The following is an 18,006-nucleotide window of genomic DNA, read 5'->3' on the forward strand; positions in this document are numbered from 1 at the left end:
GCTGTCCAATACCAGAAGAGAAAAGAATGCAACATCATGGATAGGGTGACTTTATTGTGTGGACACACACCTTTGGGCATCTTTGTGTTAGACACTGTCATTGCATGACATGATGTGGGTGGGGGTGGGGGTGGGAAAATCAGCTGTGGGACATTTTTTCAAGAAGCTTCAAATAGAATAATCAGAAAAGTGGCACACATCTTTAATCTTAGTGCTCAGAAGGCAGAGGCAGGTGGATCTCCCTGAGTTTGAGTCCAGCCAGATCTCCAAAGTGAGTACAGGACAGCAAGGCTACACTGAGAAACCCTGTCTCAAAAAACCAAAGGAAACAAAAAGAATAATCAGAAAAACTAAAGAGGATAAAGGAAGCAGCCATGCTATGTGAGTGAGGTGAACAAAGTCATCCTAGACTTTGGGAAATGAATAAATGGCCCTGACAGCAGTGGGAGATTTTTATGCTAGAAAAAGTAGGCTCAAGTGTAGAGTGGGTAGAGTTGAGAGAAACTAGGATGCTCTGTGAGTCTGTGTGTTGTCAGATGGAGAACAAAGAGTAATGCTGAGTAGAAAAACGATCTGGTCACCATGGCTCTCCTGGCAGTTTAATGTGGTAGCTATATTCCAAGTAGATACATTCTGTTGATTTTCTTTGCAGCAATTGTTTGACTCTGATTGTGTAAATTTGGGGTAAAAGCTCGCTGAGGTTCGAATAAGACAGAGCGCACTGGGCAGATAGGTGTGAGGGGTCTGGACGGGAGGTGGAGGCATCAACTGGAAGGTGAGGATGGGCTGAGTAAACTGTACGGACGGGTGATCTTAAACACTGTGAGGAATATCGAGAGTGTGTTTTCTTACTAATGAATTGATTTAAATGATTATCAGCTTATACTTGTTTCACTGTCCTTATGCACAAATGAACAGGTTGACTGTGTTGTGGTTATTGGTGGCATGTCACGGGATGCTGGGACCTGGATGGATAACACCTGTGACAGTAAACAGGGCTATATATGCCAGACACGGCCTGGTAAGTTTTATCACCATCACTACCTGCCCCAGCATGGCCTGTATTTAAACCACATGAGCCCATAACAGACAGAAGAAGAGGTGGTCTGCTTTTACCCCAAAAGATGCTATTTTCTATACTTTATGAGTCTGATCCCTTATCATTACAGAAAGTTCTGTGCAAAGTAAACTTGAAGTGAAATTTTAAAAAAAGTTAGAAAATTGGAATACATGCCAGTCAGCAGTGTGTGTGTGTGTGTGTGTGTGTGTGTGTGTGTGTGTGTGTGTGTGTGTGTGTAAGAAAATATCTGAAGAAGTCAACTTAAAAGCAGCAAAGGTTTGTTTTGTTTTGTTTTGTTTTGTTTTTGGCTCTGTGTTTCAGAGATTTCAGTCCCTGGTCCCTAGGCACCATCACTTTAGTTCTGTGGTGAGGCAGAAAGCAGCGTGGACCAGGTTGTGGAGAAGCACATCCATGTTATCGTGGCTGGAAAACAGCAGGGAAAGAGAGGAAGGGGCCATGGCCCCTTTATGGGCATGACCTCAGTGACAGCTCTGCCATTAAGACCCACCTCCAGAGTTCTTCTTCACAATCCTGCCATAGGCTAGTGATGAAGCTTCTGGAAAACACATGCTGGGGCTGGAGGGATGTAAGAACATCCTGCAGGACCCAGGTTCAACTCCCAGTGCTCACATGATGGTTCCCATACATCTATGACTCCAGTCCCAGGAGTCCATCGCCCTCTTCTGGCCTCTATGGGCACTGCATGCATACAGTAAATGGACATTCATGCTCAGAAAACACCCACACACAGAAAATGAAATTAAAAATAAAAAGTTTCCTAACATAACCGTATGGAAACAACCTCCCAATATTTTGGTAGCTTTCCATTTTCTTTTTCTTTCCTACAGATATTGTAAGGAATAAATAAGCAAACTGGACTGAAAATTCAGACTTCCTGTAGACGTCTGTAAAACTTCTCCTTCTCCTCCTCCTCCTCCTTCTTCTTTTTCTTCTTCCTCTTCCTCCTCTTCTCTTCCTCCTCCTCCTGCTGCTATTCCTTCTTCTTTTTAAGTTTCACTTCAAACCTCATTTAGCACTTTTAATGGTCAAAAAATTTCTGATAGCATGATGCCCAGATCTCCCCAGGTTGGGGAGTTTTAAGGCTTCCATGAAAAATGTGATAGTTTAAGAAGCCTGTCCAGGTCAAAAGGGCCTGTACCAACACAAGATGGCGGCGGCAGCAGTAGAGGAAAGGGAAGCCAATCCTTTCCGGAAATGGAAAGCTTGGCACTGTCTTAGGTATAGAATAAAGCAGGTCATGGATGGCGTTTATACGTAACAAGTTAGAGAATGGGCCCAGCAGAACCTGTAGGCAAGGGTCACTAGAACTGGAGACTCGGGGACCATTTTTCTATAAAGACCCACGTATTTGAGGGGTGCTCGCCACACAATGTCTGTTAAGACCCTTCCACTCTGTCATGGTTCGGGACAATGTTAGATAATAATGTAAGCCAGTGAAGGTGGTGGATGCTTTCCAATACAACTTTATAGACACAAATTTGATTTTCCCACAGTGTCAAGAAACACTAGTCTTTCATGCCTTCCTCCCCACCCACCCCTGGCAAGTTGTAGCTTACATGTTACAAACCCAGAGAAAAGATCAGATTTTTAGTTCTTTGCCTGTTTGCTGTTCTCTGTCCTGGGGCATCAGCTAAGGTTCATAGGAACAACCTCAGCTTTCTGTGTCTGAAGTGGGTTAGAGTCCAGATTGAAGACAGCAATCAGAAGCCCAGGCTGGGACATTAAAAAAAAGGGGGGGGGGGAGAGCAGCATTTGAGAAGACCCTGTCTTAGAGGGGCTTCAAGCCTCAGAATTAGTATAGTAAGGCAGCCCTAGTTCCCACAGGGGTATTACAGGTAGAGTAAGAGATATGAAGGTGACACCACAGAAGGGCTGGAGGGGTCAGAAGGTAATATTTTAGAAAATATATGTTTTTATTTGATGTGTATGTTGCTTGCATGCATGTCTGTGTACCAAGGGCGTTCAGCACCAAAGAAGGTCAGATGAAGGCATCAGATACCCTGGGGCTTGAATTATAGATGGTTGTGAACAGCTACAACAGTGATGGGAGCCAAACCCATGGCTTCTGCAAGAGCAGCCCATGCTTTTAGCCACTGAGCCATCTCTCCAGCCCCAGAAGAGGTTCTTGATCATGCAGTTTGACCAAGAGAGAAAAGCAAAGATTAATGTTGAGAGGAAGGCAGACTCTTTAATTTGTTGCTTTAAACTGTGGCCTTTTTTATGGAGGCACTACACCACAGTGGATTTTCAAGTCTTTGTTTTCTACTTATAAACATGTTCATATACATATATATTCTCTAACCAATTTTAATGTAATTTTATATGATACATGACTTGCTTATTTGTATGTTTGTGTATCATGGGCATGCTTGGTGCCCACGGATGTCAGAAGGGCATCAGATTCCCTAGTATTAGTATTGTGGGTCATTGTGAGACACCAGGTAGGTCCTGGGAATTGAACCCAGATCCTCTGCAAGAATAACAAGTGTTCTGATGGCTGAGCTTTCTCTCTAGGCCCATATATATTATATATACACACATATATATAGTACATAGATACACTGTGTTTATACACACATGTATACATATGTGTAATTACATATATGTAATTTATATAGTTTGCAAATTGTTCAGTCAGACATACTGATTAAAAATGAAGCTTTGTGGTCTGGGGAGAAAACTCAGCCAGTTAAGTGTTTACCTTGCAAACATAAAGACCTGAGTTCTACCCCCAGAACCAATATTAAAAAGACAGGCAAGGTGGCATACACTTGCAATCCCAGCAGTGGGGAAGAACAGCCAGGCAGGTCTCTGAGGTTCAACTGTCCAGCTAGCTTGCACTCTTTGAGGAACTGCAGGGCAGTGAGAGGCCATTCCTCAAAATCAAGGTGTTGGCTTCTAGGGAAAGAAAGTTGAAGTTGACCTCTGGCTCTACATGTACATGCACACACATGTGCACCTACACACACATACTCCTGTATACACACATATGCAGAAATACTAGTTTTTGCTGTAAAATGTCTGTTGAAAATATTTTTACGCCCTGCCAATCTGGACTTATGACTTTGTGTTTACTTCTATGATGGATGGGCATGGGAGTTGCATACTGATGGTGCTCAATTATTGCTCCTTGATGATGCTAATGGAAATAATCTCTCTATTCTAGACCCTTCCTTGCATGTTTCTCCAACCACAGTTCCAACAGATGGCTTTGTTAAATATGGCAAAAGCAGCTATTCCCTCATGAAACTGAAGTTTCCATGGCATAAAGCAGAGGAATATTGCAAGGACCGCACTTCTCTTCTTGCTAGCATTCTAGACCCCTACAGCAATGCGTTTGCGTGGATGAAAATGCACCCATTTAATGTACCCATGTGGATTGCACTGAACAGCAACTTGGTAAGATGCTAGAAGCAGTCACAGCTGGGCAGGATTGGCAAATTATGATCCAAGGCGTTTCTCTTTCTGTTTCTTAATTCGAACACTGACACGAGGCTCCCTTGCTGCCAGTGGTCTAAGTGACCTAGAGATAGGTGTCAGAAACCAAACTGAGAAGTCTCTGGTATTTGCTGTTGGCTTTGAATAGCTATATGCAAAATCATATCACACATCTAAACAGCTTCTTGCATTTGTCTTGTTCTTTCCAGTGTCATAGTTACACAGCCGCTCCGTGAGAATTAAGAAAGTAGGTTAGGAGCATAGGAAATGCGGAGGCGGAGTTTGGGGGCTATGGGTGGGGGGTGGGGGTGGGAATACTTTTTGTTGTTGTTGTTGCCAAACATTTTAGAATTGTTATGGGTCCCAGACTTTCATGTGTGAGAAGTGTTTCACTGAAGTCCCGCCCTCTTAATTCCACAGCAGAGACTGGGACAGAGTGACAGATGAGCCTCCTCTGGACTAAGAGAGGAAATAGAATAGTGAAGAGACTCCTGGGACATTCCAGCTGTCATTCATCTGCCCACCTAGTAGCTAGCAAACCGGAAAACAGCACTGCCAAGGTCCTGGGGCAGGGGAGTGGCTCAAGAGAGCTTGTTAGAGAAACTCAACTGTTCTTTTTTTTTTTTTTTTTGACATTTTTAAAATTAATTTATTCATATTACATCTCGATTGTTAGCCCTTCCCCTGTTTCCTCCCATTCTTCCCTCCCTCCCATTGCCCCCCTTCTCCCCTCCCCTATGTCTGTGATTGGGGGAGGCCTCCTCCCCCTATATATGCGCTTAGAATATCCAGTCTCTTCTTGGTAACTTGCTATCCTTCCTGTGAGTGCCGCCTGGCCTCCCCATCCAGGGGACGTGGTCAGAAAAGGGGCACCAGAGTTCGTGTGAGAGTCAGATCTCACTCCCCACTCAACGGTGGAGAATATCCGACGAACAGGAACTCAACCATTCTTTTGGTCAGTGCTGGGGTGAAATCTGGCTCCTCACATATGCTAGGCAAGTGCTCCACCACTGAGCTCCACCCTCACCCCAAGATACCATTTTTAGAGATGGTCCAGGATGGTAGGAGCTAAGGAAGGGGACCAGAAGAAAATGAAAAGGAGAGAATGGTGTAAAGTTGGACAGCGGACTGAGGCTTTACAGAGCTTTTGGTTGAGATGCAGACACACAAACTGATCATGCACCAGGCACTTCCTGAAAATGGCGGAGAATACGTAAATAATTAGCCCCATATGGTTTTGGTGACTGAGCTTAGGCAAGAGATTTGCATATCTCTGTTGACTACATTTTAAATAATTGATGTATCTGATAAATAATTCGTATCTTGTCATAGATGTGATCATCATTCTCTAATGCGTTTCAAATAGGCCATCAAATATTTTTAGAAAGATTAGGTACCTTGTTGCAAAGATGTTATTTATAATTACAATAGGAATGCCATTTTTGTGACACTGCCAAAGTCAATGATATTCAAGAATTCTTTGAGTAAATGGGAGAATGCTGTACAACTTCACCTTGAGATAACATATTCTTTAAATTTGTCCTGGTGGGTCTTTAGTAATTGTCTTGGTAAAAATTAAATGATGGAATTTATAAATAATTACTTATCCTTGGCTAATGTTTTATATCTTTGTTCTTATGCATTACTTATAAACTTTTAGATAGTGTACAATTACTGATAAGTGGCATTTTCATATTGCTAACTAGCTATTATATTTTTTGTTTGGCTAAATTTAATAAGAAAGTACGTGAAATGTGCAAATGGAGTAAAATGACCATATTCTTAAAAACAGCTTGATCCACATAGCCACTCATGCTGTATCAAGGCACTTAGCTCTTCTAGAGTCTGCAAGGATAAAGAATCTGAGCATCACTTATCATTGGCGTCTCAGCAGCAAAAAAAAAAAAAAAAAAAAAAAAGATCATGATGACAAATGTTTCTTTTCTTTTGATGAAATTGATGTTATTATAATTTCAGTAAAGAAAACAGATTATTGTTTTAAGGATCCATCTTCTACTTGGCCGTGAAAACTTGAAAACAAAAAACAAAGGCAGTTCTATGGAAGAAAATGCATATTCTTTGGTCATTGTCTTCTCACCAACTGTCTTTTTTAGCCTCTAGTTGTAACTTTTTTCCTCAAATTTTTTCATACAATATATTTTGTATTTTGGTCATGTTTTTCCTCTCCCTCAACTCCTTTCACCTCTGTACTCACCCAACTTTATGTACTCATCCTCTCTCTCTCTCTCTCTCTCTCTCTCTCTCTCTCTCTCTCTCTCTCTCTCTGTCACACACACACACACACACACACACACACACACACACACACACACACGGAAGCCAAAACAGTTTCCAGGTTGTAGACTTATGAAGTAATCACTAGAATATGTTGAGTTGTTAACAATGACGTGATTTTTTTTTTTTTTACAAAATTGCCAGTGTTCAAGGTTCTGTGTCTGATTGCATCCTTAAGCATAAGTTATACTCATCCCTTGCTTGTTTCCTTCATGCTTTCTATAAGAAGTAAGACTGAAGGGCCTTGGTTGTTTTCTTTTGTGCAGACCAATAATGAGTACACTTGGACTGATAAGTGGAGGGTGCGGTACACAAACTGGGGCACTGACGAGCCCAAACTCAAATCAGCCTGTGTGTACATGGATGTTGACGGCTACTGGAAGACATCGTACTGCAACGAAAGTTTTTATTTTCTCTGCAAAAAATCAGATGGTAACTAGATATACAAAAAGGGGGTCAGGGAATCTCAGGTTGTCTGAAATGGACTGTTACACATCACTGCTGATTTTATTAAGCAGTAATGCATCCTGGGTAGCTGAGAATAATATAAAGTGTCCCCTCATCATAACAAAAAGAGAGACCTGGCTGTTAACCAATCTGCACAGGTCAAAGTGATGGAGATAGAAAAATATTTCATCATTGCTAAGCCGTACTTGCTCATGATGGATCTTTGAATATTTGTTGTCCTCTGAATTAGCGATGATAGATTCGCCAAGAAGTTAGAATTCCTTTTGATTTCAACAGCACATCTGCTTCAGCCGAGTTACATCAGCATGTGTTTAGATTGAACAGAAACGTCTATGTCAAGGACACAGTTGTAGAATTCAAGCCACAGCAGTTCTGTCACAGCTGTCCTTAGCCAAGAGGAAATGGCAGGACTTGGAATCCCAGAAAAGGAAGAGTGGCCTGAAAAATAAATCCAATTCATTAATTTTCTTGGAGTAATATGTTAAACTTGTAACATCTTTATATTTATTTATTTGTTTGTTTGTTTGTTTGTTTGTTTTGAGACAGGGTCATACTATGTAGACTAAGTTGGATCACAGAGCTACACCAGTCTCTGCCTTCAGAGTGCCAGGGTTAAAGGCGTGTGCCACCACTCCCAACTTAAATTTGAAATATAATTGCCGAGGTCTAAAATATTGCTAATTGCAAATTATGAGGAATATGATCCATGGGCACTGTGTTCTATTGTAATATATTTAAAACAATAAAATAAATGAAACCCAAGAAAAAATGGTGGCTCTAAATAGCAAACATTAGTAAATTATACATAGCACGGTAGAGGATATAATTTCCCTTAGCTGTAAGAATATTATTCCACATATTTCAAGAACCCTAGATTTGATTTATGATTTATTTTGATTATGATTTAAATTCCTGTTTACTTTTAGAAATACCTGCTACTGAACCTCCACAGCTGCCTGGCAAGTGTCCCGAGTCAGAGCAGACGGCGTGGATTCCTTTCTCTGGCCATTGCTACTACATTGAATCTTCATTTACAAGGAATTGGGGCCAAGCTTCCCTGGAATGTCTTCGAATGGGTGAGTGCCATGATCCCTGAAGGAAAATTCCATAATAATCTATTTTGAGTCTAATGATATTAGTAATGCTATAAACTAAAATATAAGGGATATAAGTTCCTGTCTTATGTTTTGGTGCTGGGGATCAAATATACGGCATTCCTAGTTAAGTGCTCTCCAAGGCTGGCAGTAAGCTACATCCATCCGTAGCCACATAGATGTTATTTAAAAAAATAATTGTTTATTAGTAGGATGGTAAACATCATTTCCCACAAATGTAATTTGTAATTTTTATAACCTCAAAATTTTAAAGAATTTAGGTTTAAAAGAACTTACTAAAATATAAAATCTTAAAGAGAGAAAAAGAAAGAAAAGAGAAAAAAGATATAAAATCTTCCATTCTGTCCTAATGTTCTAAATTCTTAGGGTTCTCATCTTAAGTTACTCAAAGCATTACACTTTCCTATCACTAATAAATCTAGATTTTACAGTTGACTGGGAGCCACCTTCTTTATTATTAAGAGAAGTGTTTTTATTCCTGGCTACCTCTTTTGTAAAGAGATAAAAAATCAAACTCTATTTCAAAACTAGCAAAGGTAGCTTTGCTGTAGTTGTTTTGAGACGGCGTCTCACATCGTCCAGTAGCTTTGACCTTGAAATGTAGAGGATACCTTTGAACTTCTGACCCTTCTGCCTTTTTCCCTCAAGTGCTGGGATAACAGGCCTTCAACATCATGCCAAAGTTAAGCAGGATGGTTTCATTGCAATAGAGTCTTACGATGCAGCCCAGCCTGGACTTGAACTCAGGATCCTTCTGCCACAGGTTCTTGAATCATCCTAAGAACCATCACACCCAGCACAAGATGGTTTCTGATTAAATATCACTGGTTGTTTTCCTGCATCAATTTTCTTACATATTTCTCATGTCCTCGTTTAGACTTCTCCACCTGGCAGTGGGGTGCAGAGTTGCACCCGCATTTCCTTTATGTTCATTTGATGCTCACTTCTGACTTTAGATCCTGAGTGAGACAATGTCTGCTTTATCCCGTTTTCATTTGTATGTTTTGAGGCTCTGTTGTCAGGTGCGCATCTGTCAATAACCATTATTTTTTCCTTGTGAACTGAAACTTTATCATTATAAAATATCCTTATTGTCTTTAATAGCAATTTTTGCCAAGAAACCACTTTTATTTTTTGGTTCTGATATTAGTACAGGTACTGTGGCCTTTTTAAAGCCGTGGTGTGCGTAGCACATCTTCCACTGTGTTTCTATTTCCAGTTTATCTATGTCTTTGCACCTCAAATATGTCTTTTTGATAGTATGTGATTTGACATTTTTGATTATTTAGTGTAGATAGTCTGTAAATATATTTTAATGTTTATGTTTAATCCATTGAAATGTAGTGTAAATACTGAGAAAAAGCTTTTCTGTCTGTTTTCTTTTTCATTTTTCTCTGTATGCCTTATGTCTTTAATTTCCCCGTTCCTGCAGCATTGCCTTGTTTTGCACTGTTTAAGTCCCCATTTCTTTTGTCATGCACATGGTCCCCAACTTACAATGGTTCATTCAACCTATGATTTTTGAACTATGCAATGAGCTTACTGTGTCCCAGCCCCATTTTAAGATGGAAAACCTCTCTCTACTTCCTGTTTACTTATTTTGTTAGTTGTTGCCATGACAATGACAATGAACTTCTTAATTTGAAAATAGCTTCAGATTTATTCTGACACCCCTCTGTGGCTACTGGGCTGCTGATTTCCATCATGAGGATTGAGGCTTTTACAAAGGTACCACAGGGCTAGAGAGAGGCTGTGGGAATAGGACAATTCAAGTTTACAAAGCCTCCCATTATTACAAGACCACATGCCAGCTCTCCCTCCCTCTCTCTCTCCCTCTCCCCTACTTTGACCCTTTGCAAGCCTGTGGCTAAGAAAATGTTTCCATTGTTTAAGAATTTTCTGAGGTAGTTACTCTGCCATTTCTGATAAGATCATTAGAAATCTGCCTATGACTTTTCAAAATTAAAAAAAGTTTATGTTGCTTAAATGTTGTATCTTCAAATTTTACAATGAGTATGTACAACCTTTATTTTCAGTTTTAGATGTTATATTATCTAGCAGATAAAAGGAGTGGATTCTTATTCATCAAGACATGTCAGAAGTATTTTGAAAATGTCTCATAGTTGTGAAATATATTCAAATGATGGATTAAATAAGCATGCAGTTAACAATCACTGAGGGGATAACTCAGAACTCAGTATACAGGATGGATACACACATGGTTAAATATTGCCTCTTCAGGTTCAGAATGCCTGAGCCACGCCCAGATTCTGTGCTTAGCTAGTGCTGGGACCTCAGAATAATGAGTTACTTAGATGTGTTCTTTGTTGCTCTTATCTGTAAAATGGGCTAACAAAAGTATCTATAATATGGTCCTATAAAGACTTGGTAAAGAATGCTTGAAAGGCCCCAAACAAACCATCTGCCATGACTGTTTAAAAATGTATTAGGTATTACTAACCTGTAGGATTTTACTATAAAAGCTAACTCTGGTGATTGATGGTGAGCTGTCAGTTGTGCGTTGTCTGTGGCATTTCCTTTTATTCTTCAAATAATTCTATGCATGCCAGCAGACTAACACTACTGCAGTGTACTGTGTCTTAAGTAGAGCTCAGGGTGGCATTTGTTATTCTTAATATCAGGACTGTTCCTAGGAGTATTTTCAGCTGTTATTATAGTTGTCATCATCGTTGTCATCAACATCACCATTACCTTATGCTTTGCAGGTGCCACCCTGGCTTCCATCGAAACTGCAGCTGAATCCAGTTTTCTGTCATACCGTGTTGAACCTCTTAAAAGTAAAACCAATTTTTGGATAGGCATGTTCCGAAATGTTGAAGGTAACTCTTGCAAAGCCATGATTTAATAGCTAATATTTTTTAAATGCTGTATATAATACAGTGTTTTGGTTTCAGTGAGCCTTGCCTTAAATAGTGATTAATCTGTGATGATTTTGAAAAGTTAAAATCATATTTTATTTATGACTTACATATTGTCCAGACCTGGAAGCTGTCAATTAAAACACTCTCCTGTAGTTGTTAGTTAAAAAATATTGAGAACAGTTTTTTATTCTTCTTGCCATAATAAAAATGCTAGAGAGAAATAAGTGTACATTTTTCCATGAAATAGAAATAAATGTTCAACTTATGCAATCTATCAAATATATTCTTGCTTTTCTTCTCTGTAACAACTTTCATTAGAATCTAGCCTGATAGAAATCTAATTGCAGAAACCATTGGTTCTAGTGTAAAATAATAGGTTTAAACATTTTGGCTAAGGAGAGGAACGTTAAAAGGGTTAGTTTTAAACTGTGTTTTCATTGGTTTTATTTGATGACCAGGAAAATGGCTTTGGTTGGACAGCAATCCGGTCTCCTTTGTCAACTGGAACACGGGTGATCCCTCTGGTGAACGGAATGATTGTGTAGTTTTATCGTCATCTTCTGGCTTTTGGAATAATATCCACTGTACTTCCTACAAAGGGTTTATTTGTAAAATGCCAAAGAGTAAGTTATACATTTTGTAGTATGGTAATGTTTTCCCAGACCACCATTCCCCCCTCACTGTGACATGCTGACACAGGACTGGGGTGGATGCAGCCCCCTTGCTTGCCCTTCCCCCTCCCTTATTGGTGGGAATGGATCCTGCCATGAAATCAATCTCCACCTGCATCTTTGAGTGAGAGGGACACACTCTGCGGAATCTTGGTTCATGGATACATTTGTAATGTTTTACTAACTTGCAAGAAGTCTGCGTAGCCTATGGCCACAGCGTTGCTGCACTAAAGGAAAGGGGAAAGCAGTCACTAGTCCACATCGCAAGAAGCCAGAGGATTAATTCATATGGAACCAACCCAGCTCCCATCTTGGATTGAATGGTAGAGCAGACAAAGAAAAACAACTGGGGAATCTCCATGTGCCACCGGATGGATTTTAGTGATATTGCTATGCCATTCTACCTGATGTATTATCTTTCCCAAGAGAAAATTATTAATTGGAACCCAAAACGAATGGGTCAGGAGGCAGGGAGTGTAGCTCAGTGGCAGAGCCCTTGCTTGGTGAGTAAGATCCTGACTTTGATTCCTATGATTGTCATCAGTCAATCCAGCATGCAAACAATCAGCTAAAGTAGTTCTGCTTCTGCAACAAGTCTTACTGTTTTGGAGCCGCATAGATTCTTGGATTAGAACTCTGCTTTAAGACTCTACACTGTTTGGTGTATAGTTTTGGTTCCAGCCTCTGGACCAATGCCAGTATCTTGTTTTACTTTTCATTCAAATGTCTTGTAACTGTTTCGACTTTGGTGCATCAAGTTCAAAACCCCTAGCTTAGAATGTCTTAGTTCCAAGTGGATTTTTGTAGATGTTTAGATGTTTAGATGCTCAAATAAAACTTGAAGGGCCTTATATTCAAGCCTTCTAGCATATTTAATCTCATTCCATAGGTATAGGATGCTGCAGTTGCATAGGAAGACATATAGGAAGATGAATGGATAGACAGGTAGCTAGGTAGGTAGGCATGTAGGTAGAAGATAGCTGAAGGTACAGATATTTTTTGGTATTTATATAGGTCTATCTATCTATGAATATCAATCACATCATATCACAGTTAATGATGGAAGACGCCATGCATCTCTAACCTGAATATAATTTATCTACATGTAATGATTATAGATATTTTACAGCTATTTATTTTTCTTCTTTTGGACAGTTGTTGATCCTGTGACTACCCACTCATCCATTACAACGAAAGGTAAGAATATTATGGAACGTCTGCGTTGCCATTAGTTACATGACTCAGCTTGTCTTAGCAGCTATACCAGCCCTCCTCCTCCTTTGCTTTCAGGAGAATGGCTTACCCTAACCTTTGCCGTTAGGCCATTGTCCACCTTTCATCATGTATAAGAAAAGCAGATTTATATTTTTTTATCTTAAAAATTTCTCGAAGACATTGCTGTATTATAAAAAATTGCCTTGTAAGATACTATGGAAGACATTTCCTTCAAAGTCTTCCTAGGTCTCTCTTTTTTAGAAAGTTTGTTTTCATCATTACAGACAATGTGAATTATGTTTAATCCCATTTTACCTGTTTTGGTGGTTGCTAAGGAAACTCAAAGTGAGATTGATCTCATGAGTGACACTTGTTTATTAGTTATATTCAGGAGTTCAGATTTCCATTCTTATTTTCCTCTAGTTTTAAATTTTTATTTGTAGCTGCTACCACCACTAATTTACTTGTCTTCTGAAAGTGTGTTTGTAATCAGCATTAATTTATTTTAAAAATATTTATTTATTTTATAATGCATTTGTGAGGGGGCACTGTGTGTGTGTGTGTGTGTGTGTGTGTGTGTGTGTGTGTGTGTGTGTGTATGTGTACTTCTGTCTGTGTGACTATGTGTCTTTTTGTCTGCGTGAGAGGCTGTACTGATGCCTGGAGGAGCCAGAGAAACTGTTAGCCTCCTGGAGCCAGAGTTTCTGGGAGTTGTTAGATGCTGGAGGTAGGTGCTGGGAACCGATCTCTGGTTCTCTGCAGGGAGCAATTGGTGCTTGTAATCACTGAGCTTTCCCTCCAGCCATCCTTATATTATTAAATTATTTCTGATACAAGGTGTATGTATGAATTTCATCTGATGAACTGCCTCAGTGTTACAGACAGAGTGAAATGCTCTATCAACTAAATGCTCATTGGAACATGTTAAAGTGTCCTCTCTGTCACACTGACTCCTGGTTTTACTTCTTGTGACAATTACCATTTGAAAGGCTATTCCTGCACTGAAACTTCCCAGCAGCCTGGCCTGGTAGCGCATGCCACATGCCTTTAATCCCAGCACTTGGGAGGCAGAGGCAAGTGGATCTCTGTGAGTTCAAGACCAGCTTGATCTATAAAAGAGTCCAGGACAGCCAAGGCTACACAGAGAAACCTTGTCTCAAAGAACCAAAAAACCAACCAACCAACCAAACAAAAACTTCCCAGCAAAGTTCAGCTGTGCTGTTTCCCCATAGTGTCAAGCCTTCTGCCCCCTCCTCCACTTGGTTGCTAATGATTTGCTTTGTCTATAGCTGAGCAAAGGAAGATGGATCCTCAGCCCAGGGGCTCCTCCAAAGCAGCAGGAGTGGTCATTGTGGTCCTCCTTATTCTGACGGGTGCTGGCGTTGCAGCCTATTTCTTTTATAAGAAAAGGCATGCGCTGCACATACCTCAAGAGGTCACCTTCGAAAACACTCTCTACTTTAACAGCAATCCGAATCCGGGAGCAAGTGACACGAAAGGTCTCATGGGCAACATTGAACAGAATGAGCATGCCGTCATCTAGAGTCACAGTGTAACTGCCTTATATTCGAATTTCAAGAAGGTTTAACCACAGGTTTCAGTGTGATAATTCAATGTGATTTTTTTTTCTTTTAAAAAATAGCACTGGGTTGCACTGGTCTATCTTTTTCTCTTTGCCTAAAGGAAAGAATAATTGCTTATTTTCCATCCTGGCAAGATTTTAAAACAACACCAATAACAACGAACAAACAAAACACAAGAGTGGGATAATGATGTTGATTACCACTTCTGAAGGTACCTTAGGTGACTACACAGCACTACAACCTCCACACTGCTACATTGGTAGTAGGTCACTTATGTCAACTTTGTGCAGATTTCAAGGCCTCTAGAAATAACCATGTTAGCCACTTGAGGTAGTTTAAGGACTTCCCAGAGATAAGTTCGACAATTAGAAGACCATGTTAAAATAAACAAGTGCACATAACCCCAGAAGGAATTAGGGTGTACTCAGTTTCTCTTTCAGCAATCTTGATTCATGCTAATTATTGAGAACTGTATTTATCCACATGTAGAATAATAAAGCTATTGAGAGTCTTGTTTGTCCCAGGCAAGGTTTGATAGGCTGAAAACTGCAAATGTGTTCTGTGTCCTGTTGTATGTATATTAGGAAGGTGACTATGTGAAAAAAACTGTAAATTTGCATAACTGGATGTACTTAGATAATAAATAGCATTATTTATTATCTAATTGTGATGAATTAATGTGAAATAAACATTAAAGATGACATCTATTTTTAATAGATTTAATTTTTGTGATCTTGTTGAATGTAAATTTTCTTGGAGATAAGACTGAGTTACTTTACATTTAACTATTCAAATAGATAAACCATTTGTAGAGAAATGCCAACTTGAACTCCTCTCTTGCTTAATACTGTGGAAGATGACATTTTTAAAAAAATAAAAGCCACATCATCTTTTAAGATCCAACAATCAAAGGCAACAATATTGGGAATGAGAAATCCAAATAGCCATCTTCCTCTTTAGTAATTTCTTCTAATTTTCAAATAGTGCCTTAGATAAGACTTTACCTCAATTGTTAAACATTTTGTAGATTTTAAATTTCCCACAGAGTTATCCCACCGCTACTTGTATGTTTGTTTGTTTATTTGTTTTAGAGACAGAGTCTAACTATGTAGTTCAAGATGTTCTCAAATTCATTTTTTAACACTTTAAGATTTATTTTTTCCTCAGGTCTCTCTCTCTCTCTCTCTCTCTCTCTCTCTCTCTCTCTCTCTCTCATGTGTGTGTTTGCATGTGTGTGTGCATGCTTGTGCACACTTGGTATCTAGAAGAGGGTGTCAGATTCCCATCCCTGGAGTTACAGGTGGTTGTAAGCCACCTGATATAGGTGCTGGGAACCAACCTTGGTCCTCTGGAAGAATACTACTTGCTGTTGACCACCGAGATATCTCTTTAGTCACAAATTCTCAATTTATATTTTACATACATACATACATTTGTTTGGTGTGTGTGTGTGTGTGTGTGTGTGTTCACCCATGTGCCACAGACACATACATGGAGGTCAGGACAACTCGTGAGAGATGGTTCTCCTTCTTCACCATGTGATTACAGGGCTCAAACTCAGGCTGTCGGTCTTTGTGGCAAGGGTCTCGACATTCTGAGACGTCTTTCTGGCCTGGCCTCAAATTCTTGATTGTTGTGCCATTGCTTCCCCATGCTGTGACTGCAGGAGTGACCGTGCCATCCCATTTGGCCTTGTCCTTTCACTTGCCTAATGGATCACTCATACACAAAGGGTTCTTGGACAAGTTCTGCCTCTTTGGCTGCATTTCCGAGGCAGAGATGGTGCAAAATGTCTTTTCTTTTCTTTTCCTCCCTCCCTTCTTCCTTCCTTTCCTTGCTTCCTCCTTCTCTTCCTCACTCCTCCCTCCCTCCCTCCCTTCCTTCCTTCCTTCTTTCCTTCCTTCCTTCCTTCCTTCCTTCCTTCCTTCCCTCCTGTGACCTTTTTGAGATAGAGTCTTGCTGTGTATCGTGGCCTGGCTTTGAACTCACATATGACCTAGGCCTGATCCAGACTTTCTGGAGTCTCTGGCTTCAGCTTCTCCAGTTCTGGAAGTAAAGCTATGCACCACCACGCCCAACTAGAATTTTGTGGGTTTGTGTGCATGTGGGGGGGTTTATTCGAGGGTAGAGTAATTATGTTTCAAGAATGCCCATAGTTATAAAAAGGGTAAGAAGCAAGTGACTGAGTATGCGTGTGATGGGGTTGCCAGTACCCCAGTTTTACACATGTGACAGGGAAAAGGAAACAGAATTTGAGATGTGGGAACTTGTAGGAGATGGTGTTGGGCACAAACTACTCCCTTCTACACATCAAATAACAGAAAGCAACTGCTTTTCATCTTCTTGGTAAAAAATGAAACATACTCAATTTGAACACATTCTAACAAAATAATGGCCAGAGTGTTTAAAACAGTGGTTAGGAAATTTTATGAAGGACATTCATTTCTCTATGTACATATGTGTGTCCTTGTCCTCCCCACCCTCCTGTCCTTGACCTTTGCACCCTCCTTGGGATGCATGAAAAGGCTGGCGAATATAGAACAGCAGAAATACATAAGCAAGCATAGTTTACAATTTCTTATTCAAGTCGTTTTCATTGTAATTTAAGATTACATTCCTATAGAAAATACTTTGTACCACAACAGCACTCATCACAGACACATAAATTAGGTCGTTTCAAGGAATAACCTGTGTTTGATCTCCTCATTGCTCTTATACTAGCTTCCGGCTTTCAAAACTATTCAGTAGCCAGAAGTTTCTTAAGCACTCTTCACCCCTAGTCAACCAACCAACCAACCAACCAACCAAACACACACTACAAATAGTGTACAACTTGAATTCTAAAAGCAAAGATGATTATTGGCTCTGTTTTTGAACAATTAGACTTTATTACACAACCCAACTATCCTATACAGGAGGTTAAAAAAAAAGTTAAAGAGAAACAAGAATAAGCCTTCTGGGTATCAGCTCCATGGGACGGATCTCTTGGTGTCTCTGCCTGCACGCTGGCTGGTCCTCTCCCGGATCCGATCTGCACCATCGTGGTCCGAACCTGCAGCCTTTTCCTCTCCTCTCCACCTGCATGTCTTTCTAGGGCGCAATGCCGGAGTCCCTGGTCCATTTCCTGAATTCAGGACCCAAGATGTCTCCACTCAGTCTATCGCAATGTCAATCTCAGTGGGGTATCTGTGGGGTATCCTAGGGGCAAAACCCACTAAGACTGCTTTCCCCTGGGACAAACAAAGCCTGCAGTCCTTC

General features: G+C 40.1%; 1 protein-coding gene across 1 annotated transcript in view; it reads left to right on the forward strand.

The window, feature by feature from the left end:
- The window catches only part of MRC1 (mannose receptor C-type 1), an 80,630-nt gene extending 65,164 nt beyond the window's left edge, over positions 1-15,466 (forward strand). Inside the window, exons 23-30 of the mRNA XM_084781252.1 lie at positions 919-1,021; positions 4,248-4,480; positions 7,081-7,246; positions 8,209-8,358; positions 11,124-11,237; positions 11,738-11,902; positions 13,106-13,147; positions 14,455-15,466. Of these exons, the coding sequence (XP_084637378.1) occupies positions 919-1,021; positions 4,248-4,480; positions 7,081-7,246; positions 8,209-8,358; positions 11,124-11,237; positions 11,738-11,902; positions 13,106-13,147; positions 14,455-14,708 (1,227 nt within the window). The 3' untranslated portion in view covers positions 14,709-15,466. The remainder of the gene's footprint in view (positions 1-918; positions 1,022-4,247; positions 4,481-7,080; positions 7,247-8,208; positions 8,359-11,123; positions 11,238-11,737; positions 11,903-13,105; positions 13,148-14,454) is intronic.
- Positions 15,467-18,006: the final 2,540 nt, after the last annotated feature.

The sequence above is a fragment of the Acomys minous genome (genome assembly GCF_964271855.1).
Source record: "Acomys minous genome assembly, chromosome: 5".
Lineage (NCBI taxonomy): Eukaryota > Metazoa > Chordata > Mammalia > Rodentia > Muridae > Acomys > Acomys minous.